The following is a 26,540-nucleotide window of genomic DNA, read 5'->3' on the forward strand; positions in this document are numbered from 1 at the left end:
CCAACATGAAATCGAACAAAGGTACTCACAAAGCACCCATGCCAAATCATACCACAACACCACGACCGCTACTAACCAAAAACTCACCAACTCTCGGTAACCGTTTCTCACGAACTGAAGCTGCCAACAGCACAACAAAGCTCTCTTGCTTGTCTTTCTCAAGCCCACTCCTTCCATTGCAGAACCGCTAGAGCGCCATAAGACAACATATATGCTTTTTTGCTTTGTTACTGGATCATCACATACGTACATTTCCTCACCCATGTGACTGAATGAAAATAGTGTTTAGGTGTGGGAATCTCCAGGATGAGACCACCTGTTCAAACACAGGTCGAGTGCTTTTCTCAGGTCGAGTAGATCAACTGAGTTACTTGACCTGCAGGTCTAGCAGCTTTTTAAAGATTTTGCAAGGGCTGGGGGTGGGAGGCCCGGACCTAGGTGGACTCATAAGGGCCCTGGTCAACAATCTCAGCAACTGTGGGGTTTAGCAAAGGAGGGAGGGAGAAGGGGGGAGGAGGAGGTGAAAAGGAAAGTCTTGAGGAGCTTCCGACCTTTGAGGAGATCCGGCTCAAGACAAAGAGGAAGGGGGAGGCTGTTCCAAAGGAGGGTGCCAGCCAAGGAAAGAGAATGGCCACCAGCTCGCTGTTTAGCGAATCGATTGACAAGCAGAGAGTTGGTGCCAGAGGAACGTAAAGATCTGGAGGGAAAGTATTTAGTGAGAGGTGGTCCCCGCCCCCAGACAGCCTTATGGATGATGCAGAGGGATTTGAATTTGATCCTTGCAGCAACCAGGAGCCAGTTTGAGAGTTGTTAGGGCTGGAGAGATGTGGTCCCTGGGCTTGAGGCCAAGGATAGGTTTTGCAACCCTGTTCTGGATTAGTTTGAGGGGACGTGAAGAGAGTAGATTAAGGAAGAGGCTATTGCAGTAGTCCAGCCTAGAGAGTACCAGCACTTTACAGACATTGAGCTTCTGGGGGAAAGTGAGGAGGTGGAGCTGAAAGTGGGCCTTCTTGGCAACGTCCTGGATGTGAGGGAGGAAGGAAAGCGATCAGTCTAAGATGACTCCAAGGTTTTTGGCTTCAGATGAACGAGCAGGGGGGAGAACCCAGAGAGGCTGGCCAGAGTGATGGGAAGAAAGAGGGAGCAGGCATCCCAATGGGAAGGAGCTCCGTCTTGCTGGCATTGAGACAGAGATCCTTCGAGGCACACCTGGATGGCAGATAGGCAGTCAGGAATGATGGAGGAAGTAAGGAGAGGATCAAAGGGAGGTTTGAAGAAGGATTGTGTGTCATCAGCATAACACTGGTAGTAAGGGCAGAAGGTGGAAATTAGGTGTGCAAGCTGAGCAAGATATATATTAAAGAGCCAGGGTGAAAGGTTGGAGCCCTGGGTGTGCCACAGGTGGAGATAGAGGTGGGAGAGGAGCAAGAGCCAGGATATCCTGGGAGGGACGGTCATTGAGGAAGGAGGTCAGCCGGTCCAGTGCCTGCTTCGAGATACCTGGGGTATTGTGCAGCCGTTTTATGAGGATGGGGTGGTTGACCATGTCAAATGCAGAGGTGAAATCAAGTAGAATGAGCACAGCAGGAGAGTTAGAATCAAGAGATGTTCTGAAGAGCAGTTTCCGTGCCTCTGGATGCTCAGAATCCAGACTGATGGTTGTGTAGGCAACCAACAAGCTCAGTGTGCTGGGTCAGCTGGGAGAAGACCAGGTTCTCCAAGAGTTTCCCAAGGAATGAGTTGATAGAGATGGGGTGGTAGTTAGCTGGACAAGACATGTCTGCAGAAGGTTTTTTCATGAGGGGAGGGGATTGCACAAGACAGTGCTTGAGGCAAGAGGGGAAAAAGACCCAGTAACAAAAGAGCGATTGCAGAAAATCAGCAAGCGTGGGGGCAAGAGAGACAATATTGTCCTTAGTAGTTCTGGAAGAACATGGGGAGACCTGTTTGGAGGAGACCTTCATAGAGCGGACAACTCTAGTGACCTCTTCAGATGTGATAGTAGAGAAGGAGGAGAGTAAGGCAGAGGGGGGAATAGGATGCCAAAGGTGGCAGAGGGTGGGGCGGAAACAAGGGTGCTTAGAATGTCCTGAACTTTTGCTGTGAAGTGTGTGGTCAGTGCATTGCAGAGAGCCTGGAAGGGACGAGGCGAGGTGGAGACTGCAGAAGGGTTGGCTAGTTGCTTGCAGATTTTAAAGAGTTCAGCCATGTTGTTGGATGCACCAGAGATGTAAGACTGGATGTGGGCCCTTTTCTTGGAGCAAAGGGAGAGTCGGTATTGCCTTTGGAGCAGGGGACAGGCCAGTTTGTCAGAGGGTGGGCCCGAGGTCTGCCACTTCCGTTCTGCAGCTCTGCACTTTGCGTTTCAGGGCTGCAAGTTCAGAGTCGTACCAGGTGTTATGATTGGAGGAATGTTTCATGGCGGATTCTCATGACTGGGGCAAAGAGTATTAGTGATGGCAAGGTGGAGGTTGCCGACAGCGGAGTCAGAGGTAGAGGCTGCAGTGGGAGGAGAGGGGGAGATGAAGGTAGATGTGAAGGCAGCAGTTGACACTGGTTTCATCGGAGGGATGTTTGTGAACGAGGTTGGCAGGGCTGGGGGAGTTGTGGGCAGATGGCAGCGAGGACCCAGGTGAGAGGAGAGGCAAGAATGGTCTGACCAAGAGAGTGGGGAGGAGAGCAAAAGATCATTGTGGATGAAGGCATAGAGAGACTGTCCAGCCAAGTGGGTAGAACTAGAGGGAAGAATCAAGAGTGAGAGCGAGGTGCAGAGATCACAGAACAGAGTGGATGCCGTGATTGAGGAGTCGAAGTCACCAAGGAGAAGGAGCTTAGAGGTGGATGTGAGGAGAGAGATGGAGAAATCAGCCCATTCAGAGAGGAACAGGGTGGTAGAACCAGGTGGCCTGTAGATAGTGGCAATGGTAAGGGAGGAAACCAGGCTATCGAAAGAAGAGTAAGGCTGGGTGGGTATGAAGGAAGAAGAGACCCACCGCCAGCACAGTTAGGGCGAGGCTTGGAGATGATCTTGCATCCATCATGAAGAAGGGAGTCAAAATCAGTGACTGAGCTGGCATTGAACCACGTCTCGGTAAGAGCGAGGATATCGTAGTCAAGGTCTTCAAGGAGAAGGAAGTTGTTAGCAGAGTGTTTGATAGCAGAGCGAGTATTAAGAGTGGCTAGATGCAAGAGGTCACTTCCTTCAAAGGTTTTCCGAGGAGGAGTACAGGGGCAGCAAGAAGGAGCAGAAGGAAGTTGACAGGGACAGCAAGCGCCGGTCAAAGAGGAGGTTGGGATGAGGACCCTGAGCCATGATAGTTCTATTGTGGTAGACATTAATATACACATGGATGATGAGAAGCCCGCCAAGAGTACTTCCCATCTAGTGCCACCATTAATGGGTGAAGGTGTGAGAGGAGAGATAAGATGAGGAGTCCACAGATCTGTAGAGAGGACAGAAAAGAGGCGATCAGTGAAATTCTGTCTGGAAGTTGTGCTGACATAGGTGTCTGGGATGGGTAGACCAGGGTTAGTGGCCAGGATGTCTTTTTAAGCTTTTTTCTTCCACACTACGTGAGAGAGGGAGGATAGGTGATAGTTTAGCAGTTAGAATAGATTGGGGAGATTGTGAATGCTGTGCCATAGGGGCGGCGGAGGATAGGATGGAAGATAGAACACGAGCAAAACTCACCAGGAGACTTAGTAGCCAAGAGAAGCAAGAAAACAGATGCGATGGAAACACTTTAGCACCAAAAATGGGATGAAGAGATAAGAATAAATACACCAGGATTCGAATTTCCAAAGAGCACAGAAATGCAATGCAAAAAATGGCTGGCACACAGATGAGACTCTGTACCAGCTTGAGACTGATAGTGTGGGCGATTTACCCTGGCAGAAGTCAGGATTTTCTGGAGATGCTGAAAAATGTATTGAAGAAGCTTGGGAACTGGGTAGCAAAAAGGCCTACAGGTCGGCTTGGGCACATTGGAACAGCTAGTGTGTGGAACGACACATACATTCCCACTAGAGCAAAAATAATTCAAATAGTGCATTTTCTAGCAGCTTTGGCAGCTCAAAGCAAAGCCTACAGGACAGTGAACACTTGTAGATCGGCCATTTCAGACGGTCAACCCAAGATAGAGAATGCGCCAGTGGGTGAACACCCTCTAGTATGCAAACTCCTCCGAGGGGTAAGGCTTTTGAAACCACTGATGCCCAGATATTACCAGACATGGGACATCAATACGGTCCTGAAATTGTTTAATAGCTGGCCAGATAACTAACAGCTTTTGAGGAAGGCATTAGCAGCAGAGCTCACTACACTGCTTTGTCTCATATCTTGTAAGAGAGGATCTGACGTTAAAGCACTCGAAGTGGACTAGAAATCATATAGCTCTTCGGGGGTCACATTCTATGTTAACAAAAAGTACTAAGACAGGTATCAAAACCGTTTTTTACTCGCCCTTTCAGAACCAACCTATGCAATGTCCGGTACGTTGTTGGAAGTCTTATGAGGATATGACAGGTAGCTTTAGGCCGGTAGGGGTAACCCAATTGTTCAGGGTGCTAAGGAAACCATTTGCAGCTGTTGCAGTGGCAACTCTAGCCAGATCGGTCAAATGGTGCATGCTACAAGCAGGGCATTGACATTGGGGATCATTCAATAAGAGGCGCTATGGCGTCAAAAGCATATAATGCAGGAGCTAGTTTAGAGTACATTTTAAAGGCAGCAGACTGGTCAAAAGAGTCAATGTTCAAAAAATTTTACTTTAGACGGATAGATCAAATGTCTGGGTTGATGGTGAGTAAGCTTTGAACAAGCATAATCCGAGCCTCCAGTCTTGACATAGAATACTGATTTTCCATACTAAAGTTAGAGAAAGTTAAGATTCTATTAAAGACACAGAGGCAAAATCATTGTGCTAATTGAAATTCTGATGTAATGAAGAATTGTATTTATCGATTGCCAACCCTATCGTAGCTAGCCTCAGCTTCGATTGCCCACCCTATCGTAGCTAGCCTCAGCTTTGTTTATTTGATTATTTATCAGGAGCTGACTCTAAGGCAGCAGGATCCTGAGATAAGCGAAAGGAAGGCACACTTAAGTTTCAGCGCCTACCGGTTGGGGCGCATGGCTTTATATTCGAGGCAACCAAAGAAAGAGTAAGGACACAAGAAAGGAGAGAAGGTTATGGACTAGCAGAGAAATGATTGGTTAAAGATACCACATGTTTCAAGTTAACATTTAAAAAATTGACTACAAAAACAAAGCAAAAAAAATATATTTCTTAGGAAAGTTCTTTTTTGTGTTGTTTGTACGTTGTTGATTTCTATAATGCTGCTCGAGTTTGAAGTAATTGAAGAACAGCTTAAGTATCTTTAATAGAATCTCGACTGGAAAAATAAGTATTCAAAACTGGTTTCTTCTATCCACCGGAACATTGCACATGAAACTTTAAGATACTGGCAGTAGCAAAAAATAACGAATGAAAAGCTCATGCCTCGGTGTAATCTGGAACCTTAGACACTTCACATGGCAGTATAAACATGTTCTCTGCTTCCGTTCTATTGCCTTCAACAGAATAACCAGACAAATACATATAGCCTCACTTTCTTATCCTTCAGTCTACTGACCATTTTGCATGCAGGAACTGGCAATCTAGGCTTGCTTACTTACTTGAATCCCGCCGCCATGCCTGCGCCTGCTTCCCAGAGTGTTTCTAGTTATTTCTCTATTCCCGGTGACACATTCGCCAGATGCTCTTATGGCCAAGGCACGTTCCACGCGTTGAGCACGAGAGAGGGATAAAAGCTGTAGGAACTGAGTGCTACTGTGATGTGATCGTGGCAGCAGGTCAGTCAGGTGAATGCAGCGATCGTGACGAATCTGTCAATTGGAAAAACATTCCGCCAATTAGAAACCTGGTGAATTAATGCAATGCAATTATCTAGCAAGGTGTGTTCTTCCGCAACAAATTAGTGATCTGCGCAATTCCTTTGTAATAATAAACATTCTCTATAATTAAAATCAGCTTGTTTTAGTGAATTTACATTGTTAATAATTTCCAACAAAGTAACAAAAAATAGTTTACTACATTAGTAATGAGTACATTCTATTTTATCCATGCGCCTATCATTCCAGATGATCCTTTGTAAAGGTAATATCGATGCTAATATGGATGTAGAACACTTTAATGGTTTCTCTCATTTGGACACTGCACTTGTCAAGACCGCAAATGCGTTCGTCTCTTCTTGATACTGTTGTTAGTGCGGCGGACATATTTGAATGTAATCTTCTGAACGCACGGCAGCGATACACGAAAGTGAAACCATCGGCCTCCCTAGTGTTCACGAATCAAAGTGTCTTTTTAAAAGGACTGACCGGTGCTGTCCTAGTGCACGTTATTTTGTGGTTTCGATTAATTTCATATGAGATGAAAAACGGATAAGCGGTGAGCAGCAGATTCATTAAGTGACATGGAAATGGCAATGAATAGAAGGAAGACTGTTAAACGTTACAATCACACGAGCAAGAATGAGAGAGACGGGTTCATTATTATTTTGTAGCATAAATGGTCTCTGTTTTTCTTTGCCATTCGTATCGTTTTTGCCAGGGGTGGATTTGCTCGCTTTGAGCTTGTTTCAACAAGCAGTTGGGCTTATTCTCTGAAGTAGGCCTGGCAACACCGCGCAGGAAACGTCACGCCCAGTCTGGTTATGTTGCTCTATCGCTGAGTCCAGTCATAACATTTTCAGCATGGATGGGCTGCGTGGCCCAGGGGCAGCGCCCACTGTAACTTTATTGCTAATGCAGGCCTGCGAGGAGACCGATCCTCCGAATACACGGCAGCAGGGAAACCTGGACCTACAGCAGTGCACCACAGAGATGCAGGATGCCACACATGTCATGCAACAAAGTAGTCCAGAGCTACTCCGACAGGCCACCCCCAGCATGCAGCAAGGCAGCCTGATTGTGCAGCCCAGTAACATGCAGGTCACTGTGCAACAGGGTAGCCCCGAATTGCACCAGAGCAGTCTGGAGCTGCTGCAAACATCCCAAGGCACGTTGGAGTTGGCTGGGATCCGCGTTTACTACAGCATGGCGACACCCGCGGACGACGACCTGGAGGAAGAAAGCGAGGACCCGCTGGAGACCTCAGATCCAAGGGACAGCACCGCCAGCCCCGAGGAGCTGGAGCTGGTGCTGGATGAGGAATACAACTCTGGAGATAACGAGAGCGTGACAAGAAACTGCACTTACCCGGCCTGCGCCGAGACCTGCGTCCAAGGAGCCAAGCAGAGGAAGCCTTGGATGTGCAAAAAGCATCGTAACAAAATGTACAAGGACAAGTATAAGAAAAAGAAGAGCGATCAGGCAATGACTTGCAACAGTGGCAAGCTGGACGTAAGTCACACTTAACACCATATCCTTGTTACTTGCTAGCTACGCCCATTGGTCGAACTGTAAACAAAATAAGCAGTGGAACTATGTTTCCCTCTGCCCCGCCCCCTTTTCTGCTCACCCCCCCCATACTCGCTGTCACCCCACGCCCACATTCAAACCCCATTCCTGGGTCCTACCTTGCCTCCACTCCACCCTGCAACATTGTGTTTTACAACAGTTCTAGTAAAACTGAAGAAAACACAATGAAAGAAAATGAATTTAAAGGACATCCATTAGTGTGTCATTGTCCCACTCAGCATCCACCTTCATGCAGCCTCCCCTTCACCACCTCTTAAAGAACATGGCCAGCCACAGACACACTCCTCCCATTGCCTGCTAACAAGTTTAAGCCTACAGCCATTCATACACAGATCGCGATCCGGCTAGGTGTTTTGCTGCATGGGAATGGGTTTAGTATCCCAAGCAGCTGCAATAAATAATTATCTTCCTACTTCCTGCACCCTAATCCGGACACAAACTCAGACTTGTGGTGTTTGGGAAGAAAATGCAGTGTCCATTATTGAGGTGATTGTAACTGAGGTGGTGGGACGACCCTGTCGGTAACGGCCTACCGCTCAAGTTAAGGGGCCAAGTGAAGCGAGGGTACTTCAACGTGGACGTTACTGACATGGTCGGCCCGCCGCCTTGGTTAATAGACTTCGCTGACAGCAGCCCTGCACGGCACTGTGCTGCGCAACAAAGGAACATTTCCTTTTTACACCATTAACACCTGTGTTGGGAACTAAACAGGTTCTAGGTGGTGAAGGGGGAGCGTAGAAGAGAAGCACCCTAAACCAATGATAATGTTCAGAGCGCAGGCTTTCCTTGGTTAATGAACGCCACGTTCCAAGCATTTCCATTGGTTTATGGCACTGCCCAGGGTGCTAATGGGCAGTAGTTAACTTACAAGTGCTCTGTGTAATGACGTCTGTGTCAGGATTCTAAGCTGAATTGGTGTCCTAGCTGTACCCGTTAGCCAAGTCCTCCACCTCCTTCCCGGTCACCTGGGCACAAGGCCTAGGGTCAGCCGTTTGAGCACTACGTTCAGGGGAGTAAATGTCCCCCAGTAAGCCTCTGACCCTCCCCTTCTGAAATCTCTAACGTTAAACATTCCCCTTATTTCCCCTGCCCCTTTCCGTGAACCTTGTTTCTGTTGATTTCCAGCTTGGTTGTGCGGACGGTCAGCTTTCCTTTATTTTCTTGTCAGATACCCCACCACCACCACATGACCACCCCTTCCCAATTCATGCCTTGTACCCTCCACAAAGGTCTTATACCCAGTGCTCCAGATAAGATTTTGAGGTGGGAGTATTTTACTCCCTGATTTTACAATTGGAGAGTAAATGCAATTTCAAGCGAGTAAAAATTAGTTTACTTCTTCACAAGAGAGTAAAATGTATCTGAAATGTTCAGACATTTGGGGAATAAAACCTCAGTCCACGCATTCAGCCAGTGATAGAAATGAGGATTTAAGGCATGGTTGCAGGCCTTGACTAATCAATCAGTCAACACTGAGATGGTAACTGGACCATGGAGTGTGGGGAGAGGTGTGGTAAGCTGCACAGTGGAATGGTTCCTGCACCAACAGTATGCCTGAAATCATGGAAATGCCCAGTGTGTGCAGCTTGGGCACCTTGTACCGACCAGCTGTGCACACAGACTTAAGCTACAGTTTGTGGTCCATTTTTAGTGTGGTGCAAAGCTCCAATGAGGAAGGAAAACAAACTAACCAGAGGGGATTCTCATTTTTAATTATTGTTTAAATGTTACCAGGGCGAGGTTTCCCAATACAGAGAGGAAGGTAGCGTGTAGAGATTTGTCCTGATTGGAATGAGGGGGCACGCAAACCAATCTCCTTGGAATCTTATGGAGCTTGGTTCGCGTGACCCAGTGACCGTTGGAGGCAGCGAGGAGCAGATGGACACGGCGGGCCCCATGAGAAATAAACTTACCTTGTCCTTACTCATATCGCCTCCGGCTCTCCTTTTACATTGGCGACGAGGACTAGGGGGCCCGCCACGGCACATTGCTGTCCGCGCTCCGTACCAGTGAAAGGCTCACTCGCTCAGAGCAGCCGCAGCGCCACCCCAGCCCCTCCCTGCAAGCAGGGCCTCACCAGCACGAACGGCTAGAGGCCCAGGGCTGGGTGGAGCGGCGGCGCTGTTATAGACGCCGGGGCTGTCCTGGAGGCCGCGCAGGGCCGTGTCATCAGCTGTGCTCCCCTGGCAGTGATCACTGGAGGGGAGGTGGGCGCTGAAACAGGAGGCGGACGGGCTCAGTTTCGAAAGGGATGACGCTGTCGGCAGTGAAAAATAAGCCCAATTGGCCCTAGAAAAAAAAGGAGCGGAAGGGCATTTGAAGCCTGGGAACTTTATTTAAAATTGTGTAGGCACGAGGTCATGAAGGGAAGAGCACACAGACAGTGTGCAAGCCTGACTAGCAAGCATACATAAAGGCAAATAAAAACTGCAGTCTGGGAAAACAGACTAACAAGTTTTAACCTCACAAAGTGAAAATAGTCACATTTCACATCACCATAGCTGCAGCCAGCATGGCCCCGCCCCCACCTTTCTTATCTGAGCCGGGAGCACCACCCATAAGGTGGGACAGGTGGAAGATTTTTGACACCTACCTGGTGGCAATTGGGGGCGACAAATTTGCTGCAGGGAGGAAAGAGGCAATTATTTTGCCCAACCTAGGTACTGAAGGTCGTAGTGTCTATGATGGCTTGCCTCAGCCCCCACTGTAGGGCCAAGGTGATATGGACCAGTACATTATAGCTGAGAGGAAACTGGAAATCCATTTTGAAGCAAAAAAGAACACGACATTCGAAAGGCACAAGTTCTTCCAGAGAGTCCAAGAGTCCAAGAGCCACAGGAGCCAGTAGAAAACTTTGTGGCAGCGCTAAGATCAATAAGTCACACATGTGAATTCGGAGGGTTGACAGACTCATTGATACGAGATCAGCTGGTGCGTTGCACAAGCAACATGAAAATACAAGAAAGATTGTTAACCAAAGATGTGACTTTAGAGGTAGCAATAGAGATTGCAAGAGGAATGGAACAGACTCACAAATACATTTCCACAATGAAGAGTGAAAAAGCAGAGGGTGAAGTAGCGGTGAAGTAGAGCATTTAAGAAATTGAATTTGAGCGAGAAGTCAAATGCTACAAATGTGGCAGCAATCGCCATATCTCTACGAGCAACATTTTCTGTTTGAAGTGCAAGAAAAAAGGACATTTCGCCAGAGTGTGCAGAGAATCGGGGCAAGTGCAGTGCATAGGGTCTAGTGCAAGAATTTCTGAGCAAGAAGAAAACGCGGATATTGCTCAGCTGACTCAGACCAAACACGTGCTGGAAGTATCAGAACTATCCGGCAAGCGAAGTGCTCCGACTGACGTGTTTATGATGAACGGAAGAGTGGTGGCATTGAAAGTGGATGGTTGCTCTCCATGGACACTGATCTCGAGGAAAACATATGAAGTATGTTTGCAAAGGAAGGTAGAAGATTGGAAGGAGCACGGCATAGAACCATATGCCTATGGAAATGTGAAGATAGACGTGTTAGGCAAGTTCCAAGCACAAATTAAGTATAAGGGCAGAAGTTGTGATTCAGATGTGTTTGTCACACGGGAAGGCTCATCTTTGTTAGGCTGGGAGGAACAGCGCAAACTTGGAATCAGGATACAAGCAAGTGCAGAGGATCCTGTTTCTGTAGCTGAGATACATGACAAATGGGAGGAGGAGTTCCCGGCAGTTTTTAAAGGAGAATTGGGAATGGTGAGAGACTTTGAGGCCTGAAAGTGGGTCATTTTAGCTTGATTTGTGAATTGTAGTGTTGATAGAGTTGTAAAATTTCAATGATAAAATTTTAAGTATCCATATTCCTCATTTGTTTAAATGCATATATGTTATTCCTTCTAAGTGTTAATGTAAACTTTAGCAATTTAGTTTCTTGAGATTTTCTTGTTTCTGTAAGGAGGGAGGTGTGTAGAGATTTGTCCTGATTGGAATGAGGGGGCACACAAACCAATCTCCTTGGAATCTTACGGAGCTTGGTTCGCATGACCCAGTGACCGTTGGAGGCAGCGAGGAGCGGATGGGCACGGCGGGCCCCATGAGAAATAAACTTACCTTGTCCTTACTCATATCGCCTCCGGCTCTCCTTTTACATAGCGCTTTTAATGACCGGAAATAAAAAGCAAACTCATCCTTGCTAAGTTTCAAACTCACGAACCTCCGATAAAATCTCTGCAGCAGGTGCATTATCCCAGTTGGTTTAACGCATACCCTGCTTCAGTATTCAGGGTGCATGCAATACCATTCTAGACAGACACACGCATACCCACATATACATGTACTTGCCAGTGTACATATTTGTCTGGTCGCCCAAGTCGTACTAACTGCCTGAAAGTGGACTTTATAACCAAGCCCTGCTATCTGCTGGCTTCACTTAATATAGGAATCCCATTGCACTTCCGTACTTAATGTCTCACCTGATGTTTTAACAACACGCGGTATAGGAATAATCAAAGATTAGAAAGACGAAAGGCTGAGCCAGCATTGAGGGCCTAGACCCTGCCCCCTGCAGGATACATGCAGGTGGCGCTAAACCCATTTAGCTGTCTTATTGCATTACAAACAGGTGCAGGATTCTCAAAATACCTTTTGCTTTCGAGAGCAATGCTGTACAATGAGTCAAATCTTCTGCTTGAATCCTGAAAAGATGCAGTGTCTCGTGTCCAGCAACAACTGGCAAAAGCACTTCAGAACATGAGCTCACTCATGGTATTGCGAGACCCGAACGTTGAAGCAAAATCCAGTCATACCTCCCCCACTTATACTTTTCTCATCAGGTTGTGTGAATGATCAGCGGATACACAGTGAAATCTAAGAGCAATACAATACAATGGAAATACAAGGGCAAACAAATGATAGCGAGTACTTGGAGAAAATACTAAATTGCCTCTTGTACATGAGCCTGGGGAACGCACTCCTCCAGTGGGGGAGCCTCCCTAAGGGGATACAGGGAGTCCAGGCATCTCATGTTACCTCCATGCCCTGGGCGTCTGGCTGTCCACTGAACTCGGACTTCTTCTGGAGCACATTTTGGCCAGTGTTCGAACTTGGTATAAATATTTGCACAGTGCATTATGCAATGTAAGAACACTGAAGATGCCATTTCCAGTCAAGTAAGGCCAGTATTTCCCAATGCAGGAACACCAGTGCTGCCTGAGCCCAATTACACCATTACTGACACTATAAAGGGCACCCTATTGAAAGGACATTGTATGTACCACCAACCTCGCCCATCCCACTGTGTGAATACTTCTGCTGGATGAGCTGCATATGGGCTGCACGTTCTACTTACTATAAGAAAACGTGCTGTGTGAGCCCAGTACTGCTGTTATTTGCCTCAGTAAGAACATGCATGCTGTCCCCTTCCCTAAGCCTCTCTTTAGGCACCACTCAGACATTTGCTGCCATGGTGGCGTCACCTCCCATAATCTCCTGTCCTAGGTGCAGGCTACTGCCCATTCTGCACAACAATTTGATTCAATCTTCAGTTCCACCCTTGCAGCCATCGCCCTCTTTCACCCGCTGTCCTCCACACCAGCGCTCCTCCCTGCTCCCTGTTGCACCATCACTTGCATGTATCCTTGCACTTTCACATCCTTTGCTCACACTTACACCATCCTTGCACTTACAAGCCTGCACACTCGCACACCCTTGCTCATTATCACACTTGTGCTAGGTCTCACATTGCCTCACATCTGCACACCCGGCACGCTCGCACACTTGCTTTTTATTACCTATGCTTTTCTTACACACCCTTGCATCCACACCTGTTTTCAGACCACTGCTAGCTACTACAAATTGACGTTTTGAAATCGGTCTGACAAACCGGTTTAAAAATGTCAATAAACGGCAGAGGATCAGCACACATATGACTGTTGGCCCTGCAGAGTGTCCTGTACAGGAGAGTAGAAGATCTAAGTGCTGCGGCTCCGATATCCTTTCAGACTGCTGGCATAGAAATGTAATTTTAAAAATGTGCTATTTCAATTGGGAGTGAATGGGCCACGGACCCGGTAGATTATCTTGCCACTACTGGTTAAAATAAAAAAAAAAGTTTAAGTGAGCTGATTATAGATAATTATGGTTGTTGGTAGGCTTCAAGTTCAGATCACCATGTATTCCTTGACAAATGCTGACAAGTCCAGAATAAAAGGGGGTTGGGTACTACCAGGGCAGATTAACCTACATTAGGGCTAGTAACCTACCTTTAGAAAATGCTGCTCATTTCTACGGAGCCGACCAAATCGAAAGGAATTTCGCGAGTGGCACTGCAGAGTCTTCTAACAAAGCTCGAGTGTGCATATACTAATGATTCGTACTGCAGTGCCATCTACTGGCAGAAAGAGGACTTTTTTAAAATAAAGAATTACAGTGACAATCCTGCGTAAACGGTACGCATTTAAACGTGAAATGTGGCGTAATGGCAAGAATTAAATGCGTAAAAAGGCCAAATACGCCCCTTATCTGGAGGGCTGCCCATACTATTACAGCTTTTGCTCCTTCAGAGCCTAGTATGGTCAAACCCGTGTTGATGCGGGTAGTTCTACTTGAGAATGACACAAAAAAACAGAGCTGAAGCCAACGGGCGCTTTGCATGCTATATATGCCTTTGATGACATAATCCTCGAGACGGAGGCCCTCGAGGGACATCGAGTCGACTGCATCGACGCACAGCACCCTCCGGTGAAAAAACAATTCTGAAGCTGGAAATTGAATATCAAAGATGAGGAATACATGGGAGGAACATCCAGTCGAAAGAACGTTACCAGGGGTAAGTAACTTGTTCTTCTAGATCTGTTACAAAAGACTTCGCATAAACATGTTTTTGACGACTCGATTCTGTCCAAAAAAAAAAAAAGAACTTTGTGGGAACATCAGGAAATTTAACCCACGTGATGATAATTTTAAAGTACATTCTCGTAAATTTAAACATTCATATACGAATTGGCTCAAATCTCATCGCCATATGATAGCTCTGAGAGATGCGGAAGCTATGCTCTGCTGCATTGCCCAAAAGGATGCTAGTGCGTTCTGGAGACTAATAAATAATCCTGGTGTACAAAACATTAACAAGCTCAACCAATCTCTGATAATGATTGGAAAAAGTATCTATCATACCTATATTCATGCTCACATAAAGGGAACTGTAGATTGACGCACATTTGGCCGATCATTTACATTTTGATACGGAGGCAATTTAATGCAGTATCCAGAAGTGTAAGTCATCAAATGCTCCAGGTCCAGATGGCCATGCTAATACTACCTTGAAATCTGATCCCTTTTTATGGTTTTTAATTTTAAAGAGCTTATTTAATAATATTTTAACTCTACTAATATGTTGCCTTTATCCTGGAAAGGAGCACTGTTAGTTTTGATCTATACATGAAGAGACAGATTATTCACGCTATCGGCCCATCTCTCTTCTGTACTCCTGCAGTAATATATTTGCAAATCTCTTTCTGGCAGAACTTCAAAGATGGGTTAATTCTGGTCAGTGCCTTGATCATTATCAAACAGGCTTTAGAATAGATGTAGGAATTTCCTTGAATTGTTTACTGTTGCAATTGCTGGGTGACCAAGACTTCACTGAGAAAAGGCCAATTTAGCTAGTTTTTCTGGCTATTCCCCAGGCCTTTGACTGCATGGCATGATAAGGTTAAGACTCAGACAAAAACTTCAGAATTTGGCCTGTGTTTCTGTGTTGCTAAGCATATTAGTGGCTTTACGTTCTCAGATGCAAATAAAAGTGAGGCTCGATCAACAGGGCACGTTTACAGGGTGCATCAGAATTCAGCGTGTCCTTCGCCAGGGCTGTGTTCTGGCTCCATTCCTGTTAAATATATATATATATTGGTGATATTGATGCCTTGCTAGGACAAGTTCCAGCTAATCCACAAGGCCTGCGCTTTCATTGTTTGGCCTTTGCAGATGGCATCCTTGTGTATAATGTAATGTAATGTCACACCAATTGGCCTTCAAATATCATTGTCAGCAATTAATAAGTATTTTACTGACCTGGGTTTGAGATTAAATGTAAACAAATCAAAAATGTTGGTGATAAATCGACATTGACAATAACATTCAATGGACTATTAATGATATGCCCCAGGAAAGGCTATCTAATAAGTACTGGGTGGGGGGTGTTATGGTTTACTCAAAATCAGAGGAACAGAGCTCCTATCTTACTGTAAGAGCTTCCGCTACAGTAGCTGCAACTCAGCTGAGGTTATTGGATATTATGTATGGACATTTTTCAATTGTAATTCTTTTAAAATGTTACCCAAAAAAAGTAATACGGAAAACTTTGTTATGGTGCTGAAACTATGAATTTATCGATTAACTGGTCCAAGATCAAAGCGCTACTGCAGCGAAAAACATTCTTGATCCCACAATGTGTACCAATGTCAGTTATACGCCATTAACATGACTTGATATCCTGGCAGGCTCGTATTCATTGGAAGCTTCTGCAACTTTATGCCAAGGTTTAATCCCCTTCGTCAGCCTTTTTGTGACATTGAACCAAGAAGCTGGGCTTGCTATTTGCAAGGCTCTATTGGCATGGAAGTCTAAATATGATACTCTGTTACATTCTGTTGATTCCACTATGGAGCGTTAAAGAAGATTTTTTAGGTGAATTGGATAAATAACAGATCGTCGTTGATGAATTGCCATTTGTTTTATCATTTCGGAATGGAGATCAAAACTTTTAATATGATTGCGATCTACTTATGTAAAAATCCAAAGCATACTTTTAGAAGTGAAATGCTAAGATAATATACTTATTTCAAACTTGTGAAGTTATCGGAACTAGAAAGAATGTTCCCAGGAACAAGAGACTTTGTAGACATTGTGCAACTGAAGTTGAGACCCTAGGGTATCTGGTTGTGGAATGTGGTTCTCTTAGCATTTTTCATGCTAAGACATTTGGGAAATTTGATGCCAGTACACACCCTTGTCTGACCCTTCAAGTAACATTAAATGCTGAGGAAACATTACCCTGCATACAGAGGCGTACCTTAACAGTACTTTTGCTATGCAGTGTAAAAAACATGCTATAAAAAGGCCTAGGCAAACCTAGTCGTTACAGTGACTTCCATAATGTTTGCTGATTAACGGAGTGGACGGCGGAGCTCAACTCCATAAACCCCATATATATTGAGCTTGTATAACCTAAAATGTATTTCTCTAGGATTATTCTGAGGTCCAGGGATTGCTCGATGTTTGTTCCAATGCCTTCTCTGAATCCGTATTGTTCTTCTACAGTAATGTTGTTTTGTCTGACCCAATCAATAATTCTGCTGTATATATCCCTACTGAACGATTTTGTTGATGAATTAATAAGTGAAATCGGCTGGTAGCATTTTGGGTCAGGTCTATTACATTTCTTTTAAAAAAGGGACAATATTTGATTACCCCCATCTACATGGAAAGGAACTGTAGCCTGCTGTTTGCCATCTGTGTTGGTCTCCAAACAGATTATGAGTCTCCGTTAACAAGGAGAGATGAAGAACCCCTGCCAGGTTCCCAGCCCTCTACCTACTTGCAAATAGTATCACTTGAGGCACAGAGCCTCCCGATCCCTGCATGCTGTGCCTGGTCAGCACACTTCATTCCACATCATCAAAAGCCTGTCAGCCTTCTGTGTCAGCAATTGGGGTGTGCACTTCATCGGATCATACTAAAATAAAGTAAATATTTTGAAAGCCAAAATACCAAATTTCGAGAGCCCCATTTTACCATATCTATATGTGGGGGGTGGGTTAGTTAATAAAAAAGGTAGAGCGATATCTGGAGTTGACGGGCAGGGGCGAGCTTCATATATTACAAAAAAAACTTTGTTGAGGGGACGTTATGGTTAAGTTGCCCTAACAAAAACCTGTACACTTCACTACAAAAATACTTACCACCTCCCCTTTATGCTTCAAATTATAGGTTAGTGTGATTGCAAAAGAGGTTGCAATGCATTTTGTATATTGCGAAGAAAAATCTGATTGCCAGCATATGTGAGGTGGACTCCATCTCTGCGGAAAATGAAAGTGCTGCAAAACAATATGTTTTCATTGTGGAAAGAGGACATGCCAACATCTCTTAAAAAGGCGCGCACACACAGCCTTATTCACATTGCGTTTCGCTTTCTCCATTTGTGGACCAAACGCAGAAGAACGCAGCCATATTTGTCTTTGTGCAATACGGGGAAAAAAGGATTTGACAATTTGGAAACATGTCCATGAGCTTCGCGAGTCCTTCCTTCATTGCAAATTGCAAAGAAATTCCAGATACACGGCCTAAACTGTTTCCTCCGCAATGAATGATCAGTATATCTGGAGGACACTCTGGCAGTAGAGTAACACAGAGAGGTACCATGTCCAGCCATCTCATGCCACGCATGCCAGTGCACTTCCACATGAGGAAATCCAAGATTTGCAGATAAACTGCAGCTTTCAGCATGCATCTTCAACCAATGTATCCATGAGTCTCCCAAAATCCAGATAATCTGATTTCGAGCATGGAAAGCCATGGCTGTGTGGTCTTCTGTGAGGGTGAAGAGGGTCTTACTAAAGTACGTTGGTCAGAACACGCCTACTGAACTTTATGGACCAATCCCTAGCTCTGCTTATTCTCATTTACATGCATCTCCACCCCTGAATCCCCGTTGGTGATATGTGCTGGCTGCAAACTACTGCCATGTTCGCGGACATGTACAGGATCGGAGCGTGACGACGGTACATTAAAGTACAAATCCCTTTTTTCCCCTTTAAAGTAGGCTCTGAAAAGAACTGTATTTTTTATTTTTGGCCAGATACCGTACAGACATCTGGTATTTTGTTGTTTTTTTTTTGTCCTTGCTTTACTCTTACAAACATTACAGAACCATCTCCTTCAAAGTAATCTGCATTGCTTGGAGCAATGTTATCGTGGCTGCAAAAAAACATACCAGCTTGTAGCATGAATGCACGCATGCCGCGATTGATGATACACCTCTGGATGCTTTGATCTGGACAGAAAACAGAATTGTTGTTCCATTGTACTCTAGGGAGTAAAGCAGAAAAAATTACTTTCGTTGTTGGGAAGATGGACATGAGTGCTTCAACCAACTGTGCCAACTCTGCCAACAAACTCACGTATTCCAAATGGTAAGGACCGTAGTGCAAAATTACCACATGAGGAGTGGTCGTTGTACGCATGTCTCTACAAACTTGCAGAATTGCCGCAGCATTGGCATCAGTGTGAGCGCTCCACACCACCTCCACTCCTCTCACATCGAAATGGTGTGCCACATGCCTACTCGCGGCATAGTGTTGTAAACCTTGCACAAAAATGTCTCCAAGCACCAAAACCCTGACCTTCTCCATCTCTGCCATCTTCAGTGTGCGCACCGTCTTTCGACACAAAAGAGTAATGGGAACATCTGATTGGCTGATGCCTACAGTCGCCTTTCCATGCAGGATTTGCTGTAGAAACCCGTATGTGTCACGCCCTACCAGCGGACAAGCGTTGCCTACGTGTGGCACGTAACTCTTACCCAGTCCTTCCACCCTTTCTACAGCGGTACCAAAGCGACTCCCTCATTGGACACAACTAAGCAGTCGCACAATCATCCACCAATCACATTGGACATCAGTAATTTTAACTCATCATCAACATTGCGCACTTCAAAATTACAGTCAATGATTCTGAATGGAAGTCGCATATCATTGCAAAGCACCTACTTCACAAGCTACTGTGCAAGTATTGCGAATTTCTACGTACAGCTCCATGCATGTACATATGCATGAGTATACAGTACAGGTATGTATATTTTAGTCAGAGAACATGTGGAACCCTTTGATTTAATTTAGACAAAATAATGCTGCTAAATGTGCATAGGGAATACATAACAACGCTCCCCCTTTTAAGTGCAAGAAGTCCGATTTGTAATTCACAAACTGCATGACTGCTTAGTGTCTTCCACATAACCTGTACATACGTTGCAAGCATGCCTATTTAGGGGAGAACTCAATTTTGTATGTGAAAATGTCAGAGTTGTGTACTCTGTACGGCCTACAGTAATGCTACTTGCAATGTGATCGTATGAGAATAGTAAGCGCTCCCGATTGCGGTGGTGACATTTCCTTCTGAGGATCTCCCGATTTTTCGCCATTGTGCTTTTAATTTACAAGTAGAAAATGTTTCCCCATCTAGTACTATGCCCTATCGCTTACAAACCTCTCTTCTATGCATAGTACACCTTGTAAACAACAAGGCATTTCCATACCCTTAAATGTTTTAGCTATTTTGAAGGACTTTCAAGTACCACATTGCAAGTACCATGCAAAGACTGCACAGAGTGAAGTGAAATGCACCCGTGCACTGAGTTGAAATATGAAAGTTGAATGCTCTGACGAAAGAAGCACAATTAATGTGTGCAGTATCATCACTGCGGCAAACACACAAACTAATTGATTTTGTTTTTTTGAATCGCAGTGAAGACTACTCTCCAGAGAATCAACAGCATCTACACTGCAGACGACATATCCAAAGAAACCTGGTCATTGTGTAAAAAAAAAAAAAGTAAGTACAGTACAACCTTTATATTGTAACTACTCCTCAAAGAGGCTGCGTGGGTTATTTGTTTATTTTGGGCACCAAAGGAAGCATTGATTTGTAAACCATTCTACCTACAAATTTCCATTTATAGAACAAAGAATAACAGGCAGAATGGCTGACAAATCCCTGTGTGTTTGGTACTCAAATAACATACGTAATCCTTAGAAGGTTAGATTGTGAAAAGAAGTTGCTATAGGAAGTTTTTGGCATTTCAGTTATTAATAATAGTTCTCGTCACAAGTAGGCCACTTTGTACTGTCATCTGAAGCACATTGTAGTAGTATACAAACAGTAAAGTAGCCTTACCAAATCATTGCAAGCGTTCAATGCACGTTGACATACCATGACAAAGAGCTTCCCCATCAGACTCATGCACACTGCACACATGCATTGGACAACAGACCAACGAATATATTATTTTTCAACAGGCACCAAAGAATGCCTGCCAAAAAGCAACTCCGTAGAAAGGAACGCAGAAGTAGAGCAAATAAAAATAAAGGTGCCCAATGTAAGCATCCACCTGTTGTAGAGAATGTTGGTACAAACCAGTTAATTCAGTTGGTTAACAAAATAAAGGAAGTCTCAACTACTGAAACTGTACCTCCTCCATCAAAAAGTGTTACAAAACACAAAAATGTGGTAAAAAAAAACGGCTACTAGTATAGCTAACAATGTTCCTCATAATCCTGATAGTGTAAGAAGAACCCATAGTAAAAAAAGTATTTTAGGAAAAATGTTTCGTCACAGAGTCCTTCAGAATCTACTAAGAAAAGGACCAAAATCATCCTCACCCCTTAAAACCTACTGTAGAAAGTTAATCCTACAAGCTCTCGTGGACAGTGCAATCCTTCTCAAAAGGAAGTTGTTCATATTAGTGTTAAATAGGAGGAAAGCACTAACAAAACTAAGTACCAAACTACAAAAGAAACTCTGCAATAAACGGAATGTAATCAAAAATAATTTCTTACATGTTTGTGGTGGTGAATGGAGTCGCACAACAACCACAGAGCCATATTTTAATGAAGAAGCATACAAACAAAATCAAACAAACACAATTGCCATCCATAGCAGTGGACGAGGGTATGAGAAAATCAATACTACCATCATGGAACAAGAAACACTGCTTACAAAACTATCACCTGAAAACTCAGAATTACCTCTTGATTCAGCAGAACCACACCGTCCAGTATACAAATGGCCGTGCACATCAATGTGTGCCATTCCAAACAAAGCTTTCAAATCTTTACGTCAGTTACTCAATCAATATGTAAAAGGTAAAGACAAAAGTAAAAGGAAAGTGCTGCAAAATATAGATTTTTGTCCAGTGCAGAAAGATACAGGACTAAAAGGACATTCATTAGCCTGCATTTCTGGGCCTATTTGCAAAAGCACCTTCCATGATATCAAAAGAATAGCAATACATCATTCCAATGTAAGATATTTAGTGTATAAAATATACTATGCAAAAAGTCCAGCTTCAGAATTAGGCAATTTAAATACCACTCTTCTGCATGGTACACCCAAATAATTACAAAAAGAAATTGATCGTATTCAGAAAAAGTATTTTGGAAGTGAGACCCACTTACAAAATGCAACCGTTTTAGAACATAGCAGCAGCAATTCTGCACATAGCGACCTTCTATTAAACACATACAGAAAAGAAATAGTAACATTAAAAGGTCATCGGCTGAAGTACCAAACCATGTGTGTGTGTTGCCGCAGAACGTTTTACAAAAGGAACACAAAAAATGTGGACATAGCATACAAAATAGAAGACAATGAAAATGAAGACTCTAAATGGTTTGAATTAGCTTTGTACCTTTTAGCTGAAAACAAATATGAACTAACTGAACGCCTAATATGTTGCAGTTACTGTACTGCAAAATTAGACAACAACCACACTCCCTCACGTGCTATTACAAATAATTTGGAATTGTTTCCATTACCAAAAATCCTGCAACAGCTCAATTTGTATGAGAGCATAATAATTCAAACAGTTCACCCATTTCAAGCAATTGTACACCTTCATCCAAAAATGGCAAAATTTCCTTCCTCTGAATTGGTGAAAGGCATTCGTGGCAAAGCAGTTTATTTGCCATTAGATCTAACGGAAAATGCACACTCTAGGAGTGGAACGGTCAATAGAACATTCTTTAATAGTCTTGGTAAATGGAGTACCAACAAAGGACAAAAAAATTTGGCAACAATTAGTGGACTTAAACACAATTAGACAAGCATAACAATATCTAAAAGACAATAATGAGTACTACAAGGAAATAAATATTGATGAAAGCTTAAGGGGAAACAACTAAAATTAATTCAAGAGCCATCAAAAACTAGACAATTCAAACTTCTGGATCCAGCTGCAGTATCCACTCTTTTGGACCATTACACAATTCATCCATTGCATTCCAATGAAAGCATAGATGATGCACTAGAATATTACCAAATGCGACAAACCAAAGGGTCACCAATGAGTATTTGGGGAAAAAAGTATACAAGCATGTGCTTTTCCACTGCTATTTCCTACTGGCAAAGGTGGAAGATACGATGATAGACCCACTCAGACTGGGGCATCAGAATACCCCTCATTACGAATGTATTCGCAAGATCCCATATTTAGACAAAATGTGGAATACATATTCCACCTACTCTATGAAAGTGAATTAGCAACACTATGGTATGGAGTTGCACACATTCTTAAATCTAGAACCCACTTTCAAAATATGTCAGCTACACAGTTAATACAAAAGGTACAGGAAAAAGATGAGGTTTTGCAATCAAGTATAACACATTTGTTTGCAAACATGCGTGGTACAAAGGAATGCTGGTTCAGACGGCACAGAGACGTGCGTTGCATGATCAGAAACCTTGGACCACCGACTTGGTTTGGTACGCTAAGTTGTTCAGAATATGCATGGGAAGATTTACATGAGTTCCTACGCATAGCAAACGGCAACAAATAAACATAGATATATTAACACCTGGAGAACTTTGCTCTCTAGATCCAGTTAATGTCTCAAGATTTTTCCATCATCGTTTCATTGCCATGCTACACTTTATTTGCAATAAAACCGTTCCTCCCCTTGGATAAGTCAAGCACTTCTTTTGGAGAAAAGAATATCAAGCGAGAGGAGCACCACATATTCACATGCTGTTATGGATCAAAGGTGCAACGAAATTTGGGCACGATAGTGATAGCGCTGTTTTGCAGGTATCCAAAAATATGTCACATGTGAAATCCCTTCACAACAGACACATAGTGAGCTACATGGGCAGATTTTACATTTTCAAAGACACAAATGTGGCAAATATTGTCGCCGCAAATACAAAAGCAAAGGTAAATACTACACCAAATGCAGCTTTGGTTTCCCTAGATCAGTTACAGAAACGGGTGAAGTAAACAACTTCGTGTCTTCAGTTCGACATAGTGTTAAAGGTAAATCACCTAAAAACACATATTACATAAAGAAAGGAAGAATCAAAATATATCAATGATTACAATGCAACCATTGCCCTCTTATGGAATGCAAACATAGATGTGCAGTACATTGCAGACAATTCAACTGCTGTTGCACGATATGTTACAGCCTACTTAACAAAAGCAGAAAAAACAGCGCTTCAAGACCTCTGGGATGACCTAGCATCAGACAAAACATTATCAAAGAAATTGTACAGCCTAGGCATAAAAATGCTCTCTCATAGAGAATGTGGGGCCTATGAAGCAGCAGATCGTTTAACCGGCACTGCTTTGCATGGGAAATCAGACAACATAGTTGGGCTCAGTCTTGGTCCTGCAAAATCTAGAAAAAGAGTGCTAAAATCATATGAGGACATAGAAACAATTGCCAGAAATGATCCCAACAGCCAAGACATTCTGAAAAACAATTTACTGGACACATACTATCCGAACAGGAGTAGCACTCTGGAAAGCATGTGTCTATACCACATAGCTCTAAACTTTGCATACAAAAATAATGTAAGACCCGATGAAAGCAAACGTAGATATAGAGTGACCGATTGTGAAGGGAGCTTAGTGAAACTTACCAAATGAAGCTTCATTAATCATGTAAAATTGTCATTAAAAACTCCACAACAGAAAGAACTATACTACATGTCTCTGTTACAACGTTTCAAACCATGTAGAAAAGAGGAAGACATACTAGATAACCATGACTGCTATGAAGATGCTTTCAAAGCAAATGAAAGCACTATCACCGATGTGAACTTTACGCAGTACAAAACAATGTTACACAATGAGCAGCAACAGGAAGAAGACCTTCAGGCCCAACTAGATAAGGACTCTTCCGACAGTAGCCAACTTTCTGTAACAGGAAGTCAAGAACCACTAATAGCAAATGAGGCTGAAATAGATATGGCAGAAGTAGAAAACACCATGTATCAGTATCAAGAAGATACAGAAGACTTAACTGTACAACAAGCAAAACTTAACGATCAGCGCACCATTTTTGAAGACGTAACAAAACAAATTGTACATGGTGTACAGCACGAAAATAAAGAATGTACCTGCCAAAATTACAAACCTATACTACTGCATGTCAGTGGTGAAGCTGGATCAGGGAAAACCTTCTTAATCAAAATCAACAGCAACTTCCTTCAACAATCGACAAACAACAAACTTTCAGCTGTTGTAACGGCCCCCACAGGTTTAGCTGCCTACAACCTAGGCGGTGTCACTTTACACCGATTACTACTACTTCCAGTAGAGCATCAAACTACAAACTTTCTGCAGAAGCTGCAATGGAATTATGTAGAGTATTGAAACAAATGAAAATGCTACTAATAGATGAAGTGAGCATGGTCTCCAACCTAATGTTGGCTTTGATTCATCTCAGATTGCAAGAAGTACTTAAAAATAACAACGAAGAACTCTTTGCAGGGAAACACATTATCGTGTTCGGAGATCTTCTACAATTGACACCAGTGAAAGGTGAACCGATTTTTAAAACCTTAGGCCACAAACACTGCCGGAAAACTGTTGGTAGCATAGGTCATGTTAACCTTTGGAAACATTTCCAATACAGAGAATTAACTGAGAACATGCAGCAATCTGCAGATCTCACTTATGCCAACATCTTAAAAAGTATTAGATTTGGTGTATTATCGCAAGAAGCACAAGTTGTATTGAAAAACCGGCATATACATGCACTTTATGGTTTATGGCGATAATGCATGTGCAACCAATGTTATGGAACAAATAGCGCACATAAAAGTCAATTGTATGGCCTTAATGCCAACTCTTGCAACCTGTTTCAAATTCAATGAAACAATGTTAAAGAAATGCAACCAATAATATTAATTAGCGCCACAGACAAACTAGACGTACATGGTATGACAGTACCCATGTGTGAACAAGCCACAACACGACTAAATACTTTAGAAAATTCAATCTCCAACACAGCTGGGTTGGAAAAAATATTGAAATTATCCTTAAATTGTAGAGTAATGCTTAAACGTAACCTTGACTTAGAGCAAGGGCTAGTTATTGGAGCACTGGGCACAGTTGTTGGCTTTCAATCATACCCACGTGATGCAACATTCAGTTTGTAAATATTCGTTTTGATAAAGTTTCAGAAGTGAAAAGGATAGGGCGCTCAATTACTCGATTCCTTCTCTTCAAAGACATGTATGTACATAGAGAGCAATTTTCTCTAACTCTTGCATATGCAGTTACCATTCATAAATCCCAAGGTCTTACCCTAGACAAAGCATTGATAGATCTAGGAAACAGTGTTTAAGGAAGGCATGAGCTACGTAGCATTATCACGCTTACGCACACTTGACGGTCTATTACTAATAAACTTTGATTCAAGTAAAGTCAAAGCTGATATTCCTTGCATTCTAGAATATAATAGATTGCGTTCACTGTACACCCCTCATCTGAAACAATACCCTGTTCCAGATAAAGTGAAATGTGGTAAAAGAAAAGTAAATGAAACAGAAATGCAACAGAATTCAACAGCAAATTCCGCAAAGAAAAGAAAAGAAGCTAAAGTTTCAGCAATTACCACAAACAAAGAAGAACCTATTGGGGAATGTAAACCAGGAACAGAAAAACAGAAAAAATGCACTCGGATACAGAACTTGTTGGGCCATTCAAATTTGCAAATGAAAGTGGGGTAAATTGCTATGCAAATGTAGCAATGAATATTCTATTTCAGTTGCCACCAATTGTTAACAATATTTACCTGCACAGTACAGAGCAATTGTGTTTGCAAATGTTAGTGCTGCATAGAAATGCAACAAGCAACCCTGACAAAACATAAAGTGTTCATGGAGTAAGGCAACAATTGGACGACTGTGATGGAATGGTGAGATTCACTATGAACTCACAAGAAGATCCACAAGAATTTCTAATGTTAATACTATTAGTATTGGAAAACAAAAGCATACCTGTAAATGAAATATT

General features: G+C 43.3%; 2 protein-coding genes across 3 annotated transcripts in view; one reads left to right on the top strand and one right to left on the bottom strand.

The window, feature by feature from the left end:
* EXOSC8 (exosome component 8) overlaps positions 1–5,882 on the bottom strand; it is a 639,075-nt gene extending 633,193 nt beyond the window's left edge. Inside the window, exon 1 of the mRNA XM_069640787.1 lies at positions 5,678–5,882. Coding sequence (XP_069496888.1) covers positions 5,678–5,694 — 17 coding nt within the window. The 5' untranslated portion in view covers positions 5,695–5,882. The remainder of the gene's footprint in view (positions 1–5,677) is intronic.
* Positions 5,883–6,638: 756 nt separating this feature from the next.
* Positions 6,639–26,540, top strand: part of RFXAP (regulatory factor X associated protein) — a 77,134-nt gene continuing 57,232 nt past the window's right edge. The window contains exon 1 of one of the 2 annotated variants that reach the window (XM_069640715.1): positions 6,639–7,405. In XM_069640715.1, coding sequence (XP_069496816.1) covers positions 6,758–7,405 — 648 coding nt within the window. In that variant the 5' untranslated portion in view covers positions 6,639–6,757. The remainder of the gene's footprint in view (positions 7,406–26,540) is intronic. The other variant, XM_069640714.1, reaches the window with a different exon arrangement.

This window comes from Ambystoma mexicanum, chromosome 7q (assembly GCF_040938575.1).
Source record: "Ambystoma mexicanum isolate Mex_15411 chromosome 7q, UKY_AmexF1_1, whole genome shotgun sequence".
NCBI lineage: Eukaryota > Metazoa > Chordata > Amphibia > Caudata > Ambystomatidae > Ambystoma > Ambystoma mexicanum.